This window comes from Mytilus californianus, unplaced genomic scaffold, assembly GCF_021869535.1.
Source record: "Mytilus californianus isolate M0D057914Y unplaced genomic scaffold, xbMytCali1.0.p SCAF_1, whole genome shotgun sequence".
NCBI lineage: Eukaryota > Metazoa > Mollusca > Bivalvia > Mytilida > Mytilidae > Mytilus > Mytilus californianus.
Window position 1 is genome coordinate 112,005,268 of NW_026262581.1, and position 16,145 is coordinate 112,021,412.

Sequence of the window (16,145 nt, forward strand, 5' to 3'; positions counted from 1 at the left end):
AAACTGGTCCCATAATCAAAAATCTAAACACATGTTTAGATTCAGCATATCAAAGAACCCCAAAAATTCAATTTTTGTTAAAATCAAACTAAGTTTAATTTTGGACCCTTTGGACCTCAATGAAAACTGGGCCCATAATCAAAAATCTAAACACATGTTTAGATTCAGCATATCAAAGAACCCCAAGAATTCAATTTTTGTTAAAATCAAACTAAGTTTAATTTTGGACCCTTTGGACCTTAATGTAGACCAATTTAAAAACGGGACCCAAAATTAAAAATCTAAATACACGGTTAGATTTGGCATATCAAAGAACCCCAATAATTCAATTTTTGATGAAATCAAACAAAGTTTAATTTTGGACCCTTTTGACCTCAATATGAACCAATTTGATAGGGGGTCCACAAATAAAAAATCTAAATACATGGTTAGATTCAGCATATCAAAAAACCCCAACAACTCAATTTTTGATGAAATCAAACAAAGTTTAATTTTGGACCCTTTTGACCTCAATGTGGACAAAGTTGATAACGGGGCCCAAAAATCAAAAATCTAAATACATGGTTAGATTCAGCATATCAAAGAACCCCATATATTCAATTTTTGTTGAAATCAAACAAAGTTTAATTTTGGACCTCGATTTGGACCAACTTGAAAACTGGGCCCATAATCAAAAATCTAAATACATGTTTAGATTCAGCATATCAAAGTACCCTAAAAATTCAATTTTTGTTAAAATCAAACTAAGTTTAATTTTGGACCCTTTTGACCTTAATGTAGACCAATTTGAAAACGGAACCAAAAATTAAGAATCTAAATACACGGTTAGATTCGGCATATCAAAGAACCCCAATAATTCAATTTTTGATGAAATCAAACAAAGTTAAATTTTGGACCCTTTGGACCTCAATGTGGACTAATTTAAAAACGGGGCCCAAAATCCAAAAACTTAATACACGGTTAGATTCAGCATATTAAAGAACCCCAAGAATTCAAGAATAAAACCCCATTGAAATTGATCAAGAAATAAGCAATTTATAGGAAGTATCTTCTTTTGCACAATACTGTGCAATTGAATATTTCTTGCTATTGCGCAATACTGTACAATTGACAATTTCTTGCTATTGCACAATATTGTGCTATTGGATATTTCTTGCTATTGCGCAATACTGTGCAATTGAAGATTTCTTGCTATTGCGCAATACTGTGCAATTGAAGATTTCTTGCTATTGTGCAATACTGTGCAATTGAAAATTTCTTGCTATTGCACAATACTTATTATATAATAATTTACACATCCTGTTTGGTGTGTATCTCCTACCATATCATTATTATTTGCTTTTAAATATTAATCAGAAATAACCAACTTAAAATGGAAAATTTTAAAAGAAAAAAAAAAAGAAAAAAAGAAAAAAAAAGAAAAAAAAAAAATCCCCCCCCCCCCCCAATTTTTTGAACCCCCTTATGATTCATCACCCCCAAACTCAATCCCAGCCTTCCCTTTGTGGTATGGTACCTTGCAGTACAATTTCAGAGAGATCCATACACTTGAACACAAGTTATTGTCTGGAAACTAGAAAAATGCTTATTTTTGGCCCCTTTTTGGCCCCCAATTCCTAAACGTTTCGGGCAATTACCCCCAAACTCAATTCCAGCTTTCCCTTTGTGATATGGAACCTTGTAGTACAATTTCAGAAATATACAAACACTTACACACAAGTTATTGTCATGAAACTAGAAAAATGCTTGTTTTTTGCCCCTTTTTTGGCCCCTAATTCCTAAAATTTTGAGGCAATTACCCCCAAAATCAATTACAGCCTTCCCTTTGTGATATGGAACCTTGTGGTACAATGTCAGAGAGATCCATACACTTACACACAAGTTATTGTCTGGAAGTTACAAAAATGCTTATTTTTGGCCCCTTTTTGGCCCCTAATTCCTTAACTGTTGGTACCATAACCCCCAAAATCAATCCCCACCTTCCTTTCGTGGTATTGAACCTTATGGTAAAATTTCATGGAGATCCATTCACTTAAACTAAAGTTAGAGTGCGAAAACCAATGTGTCTTCGGACGACGCCGGACGACGCCAGACGACGACGACGACGACGACGACGACGACGACGACGACGACGACGACGACGACGACGCCAACGTCATACCAATATACGACCAAAAAATTTTCAATTTTTGCGGTCGTATAAAAATTGCTGAATTTTTCGTTTCCATTCACTAACTTTAGTTTGTCTCAACCAAATGTTATAAAACTTATACACAACCATTCTAGAGTAATGCGTGTTTACAAATAGAAAAATTGCTGAATTTTTAGTTTCTGTTCTCAATTTAAGTTAGCCTCAACCAAATGTTATGAGACTTACACACAATGCTTATTACCACAAAACTCAGATCAAATTCAAATTTGGGTAGCGTCACTTTTACCGTTCTTCAGGTATGTCCCTTTATAACTATATGATATGCAAGCGGGGGCATCATCTGTGTCCACATGTGGACACTATCCACATTTATTTAAACTAGATACCCTAATGATGATTGTGGCCAAGTTTGGTTAAATTTGGCCCAGTGGTTTCAGAGAAGATTTTTGTAAAAGCTAACCACGACAGACGACGACGGACGCCAAGTGATGAGAAAAGCTCACTTGGCCCTTCGGGCCAGATGAGCTAAAAAAAAAGCATATGGCAAGATTTAACTAGAGGCTCTAAAGAGCCAGTGTCGATCAACTGCATCTCCAACAATGGCCACGATTTAGTAAAAATTATCATTAAAGGGGAACAACTCTGTTTAAGAGTTAACTTACAATTTTTGTCATGTTGACATATTTGTAGATCTTATCCTGCTGATAATTTTTCTTTACTAAAGTTTCTATTTACTTATTTTTCATAAAAAAAATGTTAAAATTATCATTAAAGAGCAATCACTCAAATAACGAGTCAACTGAAAATTTCGACCATCATGGTTTATTTGTAGATATCGTCTTGCTGATCATTTGTGCTATTAAAGTTTCTATACATCTATTACAGTTTTAAAGATAATAGGAATAAAAGTTTGGTTAAATTTAGTCAAGTGGTTTGAGAGGAGAAGATTTTTGTAAAAGTTAATGGACGACGAAGCTGATGACAACAAGTGGCGGATGCCAAGGGATGATGAGAAAAGCTCACTTGGCCTTTTGGCCAGGTGAGCTAAAAATGTTAACTATTCAAAATATTCAAAGTCAATGAACCATGACTGAAGGTGAAGAGTCAAATAATCCATGGAAATTTTAACTTCATACCAAATACCACAGACTTATCATAATTGGTACCCTTTAAACTAACCAAAACATTATTTGACTTGTTTACAATCAAAAGATTCAGTCAATGAACCATGATGAGGGACAGGGCCATATAATCTCAATGGAAATAGGTGCAAATGCTAATACAACTGCAATCAAATATCATTTACTTAACTTAAGGTAGATTCACTGTATACCGCCATCTTGGATTGTACAATAGCAGTACTCAATTGGTCTAGTTCTTTGCCTAAATTTGCAAATTTTTAGACAGATTTGCAATTTAATTGTAAGATTGTTTATTTGTATAAAGAAAAATAAGTGATTTATTGCATTATCCAAAATGTTTAAACAAATACCAAATATTTGTGTTTATAGAATCAATTTTTCAACTTAGCCAAATAAGGGGAGATACCTCTTAAGTAGAAATTTATACAGGAATGATAGTGAAATTTTCATTTTTTACTTGTAGCAAGAAAACAAGTTGGATGACACCATTTTTTATTTTTATTTTCTTAAAGCATATCATAAAACCTATCTTCTCATATTTTATTTCAAAATTCTATCTCATATATTTCTTTTTATTCACAAACAAGTTTTTTCATGAACAATCTATGCAAATTTGTAGCTTGAAAAATAGCACGTTGACCCTTATTTATTATTATATTTTTGAAAAAACCATCGTAAAATCTTTATTCTAGCAAAGTATAAGAAAATTCTATCTGAGGAAATATATACTGATGATCCACCTTGAGTGATTCATTTTAAACTAATCAAATCACAAACTTTAATATGAAAACTATGCAAAAGTTCAAAGTCAATAGACCATGACTGAGGGGGTGGATCCAAATAATCTCCGTGGAAATGAAACTTGTCAATGCTCATGCAACTACTTTAAAAATCTTTCTGTTTGAACCCATCCTGGTTTTCTTATTACAACCGGAAACTACGTGACAATGGTTGAATTTAGTAGTGTCAATCCCTGTATAATGACGAAGTTCAGATGTGATTATGACTGTGTATATAGCAAATCCAAAATACACCGTTTGGTGGTGCGCCTGACAGAGGCGGAACGTACAGATTAGGTAACAGGTAACATATACTATTGGTATCGGAATCAACCCAGAACTTGTTAATTATTGGCAAAATTAATTATGTGGAAAACAAAAGGACCTGGATTGGTGTAAATTTTAATCAACACCATTGTCCTCTATAGGTTGTATATAAAGTTCAATTCTTGGTCGTCGATTTTACATCATGCCAGCTAACAATGGACTTCCTTATTTTAGTAGTAAAGATATGACAGACAGAAACATTGTAAGATAAGACATCTGTATACTAGGTATTCTGCGGGTCGACACAGACAATAAAATGCTCCGCTGGGCACAGCTTGATACGACCGCAGAGGTTAAACCCTGTACAGTTGGGGCAAGTATGGACACAACATTCAAGCTTGATACAGCACTGAATTTGGATTGTGATTAAATATTGGCACTGGCTACGGTTACATGGAAATGTAACAATAATAAAAATATTATTGTTACATCGGAGACTAATTGCCGGAATGCAAAGTTGGGTAAGGAACCGATTAATTACGAATGTAACAATAATTATTGAGGCTACGGTTACATAGCGTTATTGTTACATGTATATTATATGTATAAGTTTCATAACATTTGGTAGAGGCAAACTAAAGTTAAAGAACGGAAACGAAAAATTCAACGATTTTTCCATTTGTAAAGGGGCATAACTCTAGAACGAATAAATAGACGCCACCAAAATTCAAACTTGATCTGTGTTTTGTGGTTATAAGCATTGTGTATAAGTTTCATAACATTTGGTTGTGGCAAACTAAAGTTAGAGAACGGAACCCAACTTTGGGAAGACGGACGGACAAGGGTAAAACTTAATGCCCCCTCCACTACGGCGGGGGCATAACAACTACTGGAAGAATTCCAGGTTCCCCTGCTAGAGGAGTGATTTACAGAAGGTAACAGGAAACTGCATGTGACATATATTATTGGTATCTGTGTCTGATTATACCCGGAACTTGTTAATTATTGGTATTAAATATTAATTATGTGGAAAACAAAAGGACATGGAATGGTGTAATTTTTAAACAACACCATTGTCCAATAATAGTTATATATAAAGTTGAATTCTTTGATTTGTCGTTTTTACGTCATGCTTGTTAACAAATACGACCTCGTTTTTTCAGTAGTATAGATACAATGAATTAATCATGTTGATACACATTCCTGTGAAAAAAAGACTGTAAAAACATTTGGGTCTATTGTTTGAACTGTTAAAGATAAGTAATAACCCATGACATAAAGATATTTTATTTAGACAAAATATTTCTGTTCATTAACAACTCACACCATACGTTTACAACTATACCTAAATGACAGGATGATATCACAAGATCGCTTTGAGTTAATGACACATTGTGCAGTGAATCTACATTCATACATCATTGGAACATTCATATCCCTTACAATAACAGTCAAAAGCATTTATATACTTCACTCTCTGTGCAAATATACTTTAACATCCCTACTACATAAAATACACATTTAATAAAAAAAGTTGCAAGGAAAATTTAGTCATTTATTTTTATATTTCTGTAATATAAATACTTAATACATCTGCATGGCTTTAATTAACAAAGAAGATTTGAAACCCTGTTAATTTGATGATGTTCATTAAAACATGAAAAGTTACTGCAAAGGGTTATTGAATCAAACAATGAATAATCCCAAAATATTAAAATGTGCCTTTGCATTGTTCCCATATTTATAAGTGAATTGCTATGTTTGAATTGTACTGTGATTGTCTGTTGGCATTTAACTCAACTTTCAGTTGCCTTGACAATATAACAGAGGCCAGTTTTTAAAGGTGGAGAAAACCAGAATACCAATAGAGAACCACATCCTTCGGAAGGCAAACTGGCAATCCTTGTCGGTAAAGATTGGAGTCAAATAAATCTATCCACAAGCAGTGGTTCAAAAAGGCAACCTCAGTGATGACATGCTAGTGATCCCTGGAGAGGAAGAACTGTTTCACCGTCAAGTCCCAAAATGGTCCCAAGATTATGTCAAGAGAGTTTGCAATGAAAATTATCATTGTTAAGACACATGAAAATATATTTTGTCAATAATCTTCTTTTAAACAAATATAAACAATTATATTATAAATAAACGTTAGTTTTAAAAAATATTACATTTACACTACATAGTATACAGTTTAAGTCATCAACATATGATGGTTCTTAATATGTTTACAACATTTAGTACAACAGACATCAGCATTGTATTAAGTTAAACTTGTGAAAACCATCCAAAATTTTTCTTTCCTGATAATAGTTACCTCCTCCTTATATTTTAAAATATATATTCATTTCATCTTTAAATAACATTTTTCACTCCATATCGTCTACACAAAGGTTTAAAAATATATATCCTCATTTCCTTTATATAATCAAAACCTTTAAAATAATATTAAACATAATATAATGTTATTGATCTTATTGTCTGTGTCTATTATAAACTGGACAAGTCATGTTAAAATAGATTTCCAGATAAAAGTAACACAACTATTTCCTTAATATTATATATACCAGAAAAAATGCAGACAACAAATATGTAACCATGTTTGTAGGCCGAGGGAAAAATCTCAAGAGAGTCTTCATGTTTAAAGTCTTCAAAATTACGGTTCCGTTCCATGAAACATGAAAATCTCTTCATACATTTTTTCATTAAGATGATACACATTCAAACTTGCTGGAAGTCATCTATAACACTAAAACTGCAAATAAATTATTGCAGTAAATCCTAAATGTTTAAAAATTTTATACAAAATTTTATATTTCAAATATATGAAAATTTTATCTTGTTATGGTGAATTGTTAATCTTTTCATGCATATGCAAGACATCTTATGCCATACAAAAATCATTTATTAATGTTTAACATTTCTTAAGCACTTCATCAAATATCGGCCTATATGATATACATTTATATTGCTCAGCATATCATACCACCATTACTAATTTTAACTATTTGCATTGTTTTAAGGGGTTTACTTTGAATGCTTCCATAATTTAGGTGTAAGTTCAGGTGTATTGAAAATTTTAAAGTTTAAGTTGAAGTTTGCAAGAAATAAACTTCTTAGCAATCTTCTACAGAAAAAAATAACAATATTCAAAGAAATACCACTAATCAGCCAGAAACTTCTGCAGATGTATAAAACATTAATTTATTTTCCTTTGAATAATCTAACAATAATCATAGTTATAATAGTTTTTTCCCTAAGTAGTATTAACATTATAACTCTGTCTTCCTCTTTTTGGCAGCCTCAGGAGCATACTTAGGCATTAATTCCTCTACCACTTTGATAAAGTCTGACTTTTCAGCACATCCTTTACAGGCATTATCTTCTCCCCAGTTAGATAAAATCTTTTTCAAATCTTTTACTTTCAATTTCTTCAAATTAACTGATGCCAGATCAATTTCTTTATCTGAAAAAAATACAAGAGTAAATTTTAAACATGAATAAAATGTTGTAGGGTATAAATCAATGAGACAACAACCCCACCACAAAAATAACCAAAAGACATCTAGAGGGCAACATTCAGACTTCAACAACAGACAGATTGCTATACAATCTGTCTGTCAAATTCTAAATAGTACTGAGTCTATAAAAGCTGTGAATAAATTTAACAGAAATAATCAAAGATTTGCCATTTAATAACATAACACAGTTCTACAAATACTGAAAGACATGACAACTACTGATGAGGTCCTACCATTGAATTTTATAAACAAAACAATGTTTAAAATTACAGATCAAAAGAACAGCTTTCAGATAGTCTTATTGCTGTAAAATCCCTCCAAGCATTCATTCAAAGAACATGATGTCTTGAATATGGTACTTATACTTCCAGTTTTTAAGTTTATTATTAATTTGCCTACAATATATACTGGTAAATGAAATTAATCTAGCATGGAAGATTTTTACAAGTTGGTCTCCCCAAAAAATGGTGCCCTCTTTTTTTGGAACTTGATGTTTTGATGAGTGGAAACCATCACACAAGTTGATCATGTTTATAGAGGATCTGATTAGAAATAAAAATGTTATACCAGTGACAAGAATTAATTTGGGATAGTTTAACTAGCCCCCTCCTGTAAAATGGTTCCCCAATTCATATTTTCCTGATTAGGTATTGAAGTTAACCACAGTTTAGACGAGAGAAAACCAAGTCATTCAAATTTGAACAGGATCTTACCAAAAAATGTAGGCACAAGCATAGCAACAACAAAATGACAGCAAATTGACAGGACAAAAAATTATAACCATCAACTTTTTGGAATGGAATTGCAAAACTTTAAAGAGTTGTTCAAGTGTAAAAGATGTAGAAAATCCAGTCATTAAAAGCATGACAAATGGGTTGATCACTTCGATAAGGAGTCCACTTATGATTTTGGCCATGCTGACTGATTGGTAGATAATTTTTGCTATTTAAAGTTGCTCTCTATCTATTATACTTTTCAAAATAGGCAAATTAAAAAAAAATATCGTTAAAAAAGCGTCATTTAAGAGGCAGTCACTCCTTTAAAGAGATAACTGCAATTTGGACCATGTTGACTTACTTTGGTCAGAGCTTGTCTGACCGATCATTTTTGCCATAAAAAAATTTCCTATATCTATTTTAGTTTTCAAGATGAAAGCAAAAATGAGACCAAAAAATTGATTAAAATCATCATTCAAGGGAAATAATTCCTAAAAGGAGTCTACTAACCTAGTTACTGTAAACTGACAATTTCAGCTCAAAAGGCAATAAAATGCTCCGCAGGGCGCAGCTTGATACGAACGCAGAGGTCGAACCCTGAACAGTTGGGGCAAGTATGGACACAACATTCAAGCTTGATACAGCTCTGAATTTGGATTGTGATTAAATATTTGACACATAGGTTTCTGACACAGAATGAATGTGGTCTAAGAACTTAAAAATTTTAAATTGGACATTCACCTATTATGGTCCAATATCCAAAATCTAAATACATGGTTAGATTCAGCATATCAAAGAACCCCAAGAATTCAATTTTTGATGAAATCAAACAAAGTTTAATTTTGGACCCTTTTGACCTCAATGTGAACAAAGATGATAACGGGGCCCAAAAATCAAAAATCTAAATACATGGTTAGATTCAGCATATCAAAGAACCCCATATATTCAATTTTTGTTGAAATCAAACAAAGTTTAATTTTGGACCCCGATTAAGACCAACTTGAAAACTGGCCCATAATCAAAATTCTAAATACATGTTTAGATTCAGCATATCAAAGAACCCTAAGAATTCAATTTTTGTTAAAATCAAACTAAGTTTAATTTTGGACCCTTTGGACCTTAATGTAGACCAATTTGAAAACGGAACCAAAAATTAAGAATCTAAATACACGGTTAGATTCAGCATATCAAAGAACCCCAATAATTCAATTTTTGATGAAATCAAACAAAGTTTAATTTTGGACCCTTTGGACCTCAATGTGGACCAATTTAAAAACGGGGCCCAAAAACCCCATTGAAATTGGTCAAGAAATAAGCAATTTATACAAATTATCTTTTTTTGCACAATACTGTGCAATTGAATATTTCTTGCTATTGCGCAATACTGTACAATTGACAATTTCTTGCTATTGCGCAATATTGTGCTATTGGATATTTCTTGCTATTGCGCAATACTGTGCAATTGAAGATTTCTTGCTATTGCGCAATACTGTGCAGTTGAAAATTTCTTGTTATTGCACAATACTTATTATATAATAATTTACACATCCTGTTTGGTGTGTATCTCCTACCATATCATTATTATTTGCTTTTAAATATAAATTAGAAATAACCAACTTAAAATGGAAAATTTTAAAAGAAAAAAAAAAGGAAAAAAAGAAAAAAAAAATCCCCCCCCCCAAATTTTTTGAACCCCCTTATGATTCATCACCCCCTAACTCAATCCCAGCCTTCCCTCTGTGGTATGGTGCCTTGCAGTACAATTTCAGAGAAATCCATACACTTGAACACAAGTTATTGTCTGGAAACTAGAAAAATGTGTTTTTTGGCCCCTTTTTGGCCCCAAATTCTTTTAGGGCAATTACCCCCAAACTCAAACCCAGCTTTCCCTTTGTGATATGGAACCTTGTAGTACAATTTCAGAAAGATCCATACACTTACACACAAGTTATTGTCATGAAGCTAGAAAAATGCTTGTTTTTTGGCCCTTTTTTGGCCCCTAATTCATAATATTTTGAGGCAATTACCCCCAAAATCAATCCCAGCATTCCCTGTGTGATATGAACCTTGTGGTACAATGTCAGAGAGATCCATACAGTAACACACAAGTTATTGTCTGGAAACTACAAAAATGCTTATTTTTGGCCCCTTATTCCTAAGATTTTGGGCAATTACCCCCAAACTCAATTCCAGCTTTCCCTTTGTGATATGGAACCTTGTAGTACAATTTCAGAAAGATCCATACACTTACACACAAGTTATTGTCATGAAACTAGAAAAATGCTTGTTTTTTGCCCCTTTTTTGGCCCCTAATTCCTAATATTTTGAGGCAATTACCCCCAAAATCAATCCCAGCATTCCCTGTGTGAAATGGAACCTTGTGGTACAATTTCAGAGAGATCCATACACTAACACACAAGTTATGTCTGGAAGTTACAAAAATGCTTATTTTTGGCCCCTAATTCCTTAACTGTTGGTACCATAACCCCCAAAATCAATCCCAACCTTCCTTTTGTGGTATTGAACCTTATGGTAAAATTTCATAGAGATCCATTCACTTAAACTAAAGTTAGAGTGCGAAAACCAATGTGTCTTCGGACGACGACGACGCCAACGTCATACCAATATACGACAATTTTTGCGGTCGTATAAAAATGTAAAAAAAAAATTGGTAAAAATCATCATTTGTCCAAATGAACAGTTGGTACATCTTAAAATTTACAAATTCCGAACATTTATGCCTTAACAAATTATCTCTATCCATATCTGCAAAATCATATAGATAAAACTTGCATGCTACCCTATGTTTTATTTTAGCCTTGGTGGCCATGTAGGATGGTAGGCAAGATAATGAGAAACATTTTTTAAACTAGAAACTAAGGATGATACATGTTTGTATTCATAAAGTTCTGTTCCAATTGTCCCAGTAGTTTCAGAAATTCAGAGGAGACCTTTGTAAAACTTAACAGAGGATGACAGACACCAAGTGATGAACAAGGTGAGCAAAAAATGATAACCATGATTTTTTTATGAATTTGTAGATAGTTAAATCAAACCCATTGATCAAACAAAATAATTTTAATAACATAATTTACATTTATCCATAAATGATATTAACTGTAAGCCATCCTTACCATATTTAAGTTCACAGATCTGACCATCTGCTTCTTTCAGCTTAGTACACAGTTTTTCTGCAGGCATATGGTAGCCTATTGGTTTAGATATCATACGTAGAATATTTGTTGCTGAAGTTTCTAATCCACCAATGTAGTAACACTAAATAAGTAATAAAATTTAAATATTAATTTAATGCAATATGTCATAATGTTGTGGCGTTAAGTATTAAAACTACAGAATTTCACTGTGCATATTTTATTCTTTATCAAATGTGAAAGCTGAAAAAAGACTAACTCGAAGTTGCTCTCAATATGTACTGTCAAAAGTTGTGTATAATCTGCAAACCGTTACTCGCCAGTGATAATCAGGAATTTTTTTTGTCACATGTTCAAACGTCCTACAAGTTTCCAGTCATGCATGGTCAATAGCAAAATTTCTATAAAATAAAACTGCTTTCCTTCATGAAACAATTTATAATTGGTGATTTTAGTTAGCACACTTAGTGTTTAAATAAGCCAAAATCACAAAAAAAATAAAAGAAACTTTTTTGATGACAGTACACAGAAATACAGTACTCAATAATTATATTACAAAAGAATACAACATTAAAAGTAAAACAGTACTGTTCATTTGTAAAATATTCATTGATCACTTTTATGTTTGATGGACCATTAGCTTAAAAGAAACACTAGCAGAAGTCTGAAACACCAAATCCAAAAGAATAACTGATTGTGTAAAGAAATTTATACATTGTAAGAAGAAATTTGAAGTAAAGGATTGTATTTTGATATTTATCAGTAGATATTGTTTTTTGTAAATAAAGTTGAATATATATTAATATGGATTAGGTAATAATTATAGATTTTGAAAAGAAATAATGAGTTTGTCAACATGCTCTTGTAGTAAATTGAGACAAGCAGAATAGAATAAAAAATTGTCTTATTTTCAGATGGTCAAAGTACCATAACTCTAGAATGATGAATCAGAAAATTTTCAACATCAAACATTATCTTACTGTAATCAAATCCAAGTTACATGTACTCAAATTATGATGCAACATGTTAAAAATTTTCTTAAATTAGACAGTTTAAGTCCAATAAATCTGAAACTACTACCAGAAAATTTTCAAAATCACATAACTCTGGTACGATTAAATAAAAATTGTCAGAAATGGAAAGGTATCTTTCTTCCGTCAATCCTAATGGTGTCTTAAAATTTCATGGGAATGGTAACATCATATTTGAGTTATTGTACGAAGTGTTGACAGATGGATGGACTGCAGTATAGTATACCTGACAGCCACAGTAACCATAATACAATATCCCATTTTCTCTGGCGTATTAAAAATTGAGAAAGGAATTCAAAGGATCCAGGCTATATGAACAGCTGCAAATTAGAATTTACTGGAGGTTTAAGCTTCTTGCAATTAGAATCGAAGAACATATGACTTCTTATTCTATTAGAGTTATTGGCCTTTGACCAATTCTTTAAAACCATGCAGACTTTCTCCAGAAAGGAGCATGAATGGTAGAAGGGTCAAACCACTAATATACTCTGAGACCTTCAACAGCATGGCAGCAGTAACATGCGATGGAAAAAAACCTTCTTGGTTTTTTGTTCCTATTCATGATTTATCACAAAGGAGCATAATATTTCCCTCAAATTGCAAATCTTATTACTTATACTAACATATGATGATTAATTAACAAACATGCACCAATAACCTTCCAGAGGTCATAAGGTACTACTTACTGTGAGTCTGTCACCAATCTGAGAACCAGAAAATGTATGTGCACAACCTTATATATACTTACAAATCTTTCTTCTTTGTTTTTTAATTTTTTGCAGAAGTTTTTCAATTCTTGTTCTACTTTTTCTTGATTCTTTTTTACATCCTCATCTAAGGAATTAACAAATCTGTCTAAAACTTTGACACAGACTAAAAAACAAAAAAAAACCATAAGTTTCCAATAGTAATGAATTTCATATTTACATCAGATTCATTGTCAGCGACAATGTACAATGTATGTATATGCAGTGGACTGTACAATGCAATGAAAACTTACTCATACACAAGATAACACTGAAAACGAAACTCTCCAATGTTTTGACACTTCTGATTAGAAAATTTTGGTATATCATAGTTACCTGTATCTAAGGAAAATATAAAAATAATAATATAGCTGCGCAAGATTTACATTGCCATTTGGCTGTGAGATGACGAAATAATTTACAGTTGACATACTTGGAAGGTCTGCTTCAAATGATTCTGACAACAAAAATAGGCCTGTTATACAATGTAAACCATTTTGTACATAATTTAATGTAGATTTACGACACAACACGTTGCAGTGGGACAAACAACCACAGAATCGAAATGTAACAGAAGTCTGCAACCGTATGACATTTTTCAAAAATACGAGTTGGGTACCTAGTGTTATATCAAAGTATTATATATAGGTAATATTTTTTCAGAGACAAGTGCCTGTGGTCACAATGTGTCGTTGTGGTACGATAATCAAAATATGGTAAAAAGTCCATAAACTTCAATAAAAATGGTCATATTGAAATGACTGTTTAATGTCCTCTGATAACAACATGATGGCAAAAAAAACCTATAAAGTAAGAGAGCTTTCTTTTGTCCAATGCCTGAATGGTGTCAGAGGAGTTGCAATCACAAAGTGTCATTGTGGTACAAAAGTAAACAAGAAAGGCAAATTTGTGTAAATGTTTAAAACTTTATTAAAATTATTGAAAAACCTCTACATACCATTGTTTAAATGAGGTATCAAACAGGAAATTAGTGATAAAGGAAATTTGTGAATGGATATTTTGATTTGTTCCATGGGCACCGTAAGGGAGCAACACCGGATATTGGTACTAGCTGAAGCGGATAGGTTGTAAAATTTTGTAGTCACAGGTAAGAATTCCAATTTTGGTACATTTGTAATTATTGCACGTGTCTTAAGATTGGTATAATGATATGCTGTGAACTGACCTGTTCTCCAAGTGATTTAGGAATGTTTAAATATTAAATCTGCAGATAAAAAACTACCATCTAATACAAGAAAAAAGAGGCACCAATTACCTCAGATCAAGTAGCCTGTTTAATGCTCTTAGGCCAAAAAAAAAATATATATCTGTTTAAGGTTACATACTTTAAAAAAAATAGGGTAGGTAGGTCGGTATTTCCATTTTATTTTTTGTGACATGATTTTGAGTCATGCCGTTTCGACTTGTCGTGGTCCGAGTTGATCATGGGCCGAGTTTACCCGTATTTTTGATGATTGGATTATTTCCCTTGGGAAAAAATGGCGGCAAAGTGTTTATTGCATCACACAAGTTGCGATTTTCCTTAAAATAGCTGTCATTTCTCACGATTGTGAACATTGGGATGTATCAGGCAATTGATTTATATCATTTGCAACACTAACTTCGCTTTTGACACGAGTTCAGTTTATTTTTCACTTTACGACGGAAATAAAATGACTTAGGGTCGGCGCTCAAAAGTAGGGTCGGTCGGGTAACCGTAATCAGACGTATATTTTTTTTTGGCCTTAAAGATTGAATATATATTTCTTTCTTTATTCAATCATGTTCATCACAAAGACAAAAGTTTCGATAGTGTATGATAACTTATGCCATGTATGTATTGTCTATTGATTTGATAAGTACGGCAGCTTTCATTTCACAATCTCTATCCGCTTCAACTGGTACCAATCTTTGTGTCGCTCCCGTACCGTGATGGGTTGAAGTATAAATAATCACAAATGAACTCATAGAATAAGTTAGTAATCGAGTCATCCAAAAATATTGACAACAATTAAAGGAAACAAGCACAGACATAAGCTAAATCAGGTTTTCATACTTTGTTTATTTATTCATCTTAAGTATTATAACAATGATTAATAATTAATCATTGTTATAATACTTCAAAAATAAAACGAAAGATTTGACATAACATTTTATTAAGTACATATACGTGCTATCAACAATGTTCATTGATAAGTCTCTGGTAAAACAGAAAATAAAGGGGGTGTATGTACAAATTTGCTTAGGCTTAGCGGAGTGTCTAACAGTCCAAAGCCCAATTATCCAAACTCCAGTTCCACTGATTATAGCCTGTAGTGAAATTATAATACGAGTGAGCTCCTGACATCAATTTATATAGACAGTCATTATTTCTTACCTTCACATTGCCCTTCTTTCAAAGCGGCAGAACCGGCAAACATTAACCAGAGACACGAAAGTGCTACCCAAGACATAATTTCAATCTTCATTCTCAGGTTCAACGAACACAATTAAGTTAACTGAGTTTTCTTTGAGTCTTTTTGGTGAATTGTTTAAATTATTCACTAACTTTCATTCAACTTTAACGTTTTAGAGTATTTACTTCGTTGACGCAAATTTTGACAGACGTGTATCACAGGAAGCACATGTACTTGGCGTACTTT

General features: G+C 32.5%; 1 protein-coding gene across 1 annotated transcript; it reads right to left on the reverse strand.

Annotated features, from left to right (window-relative positions):
• Positions 1 to 5,611: 5,611 nt before the first annotated feature.
• Positions 5,612 to 16,145, reverse strand: LOC127711434 (mesencephalic astrocyte-derived neurotrophic factor homolog). Its single transcript, XM_052217487.1, has 4 exons — positions 15,881 to 16,145; positions 13,506 to 13,630; positions 11,709 to 11,850; positions 5,612 to 7,803 (listed from the first exon to the last, which is right to left on the reverse strand). Exons 1-4 carry the CDS (start codon positions 15,969 to 15,971, stop codon positions 7,610 to 7,612), a joined length of 552 nt encoding a protein of 183 aa, XP_052073447.1. The 5' UTR covers positions 15,972 to 16,145; the 3' UTR covers positions 5,612 to 7,609.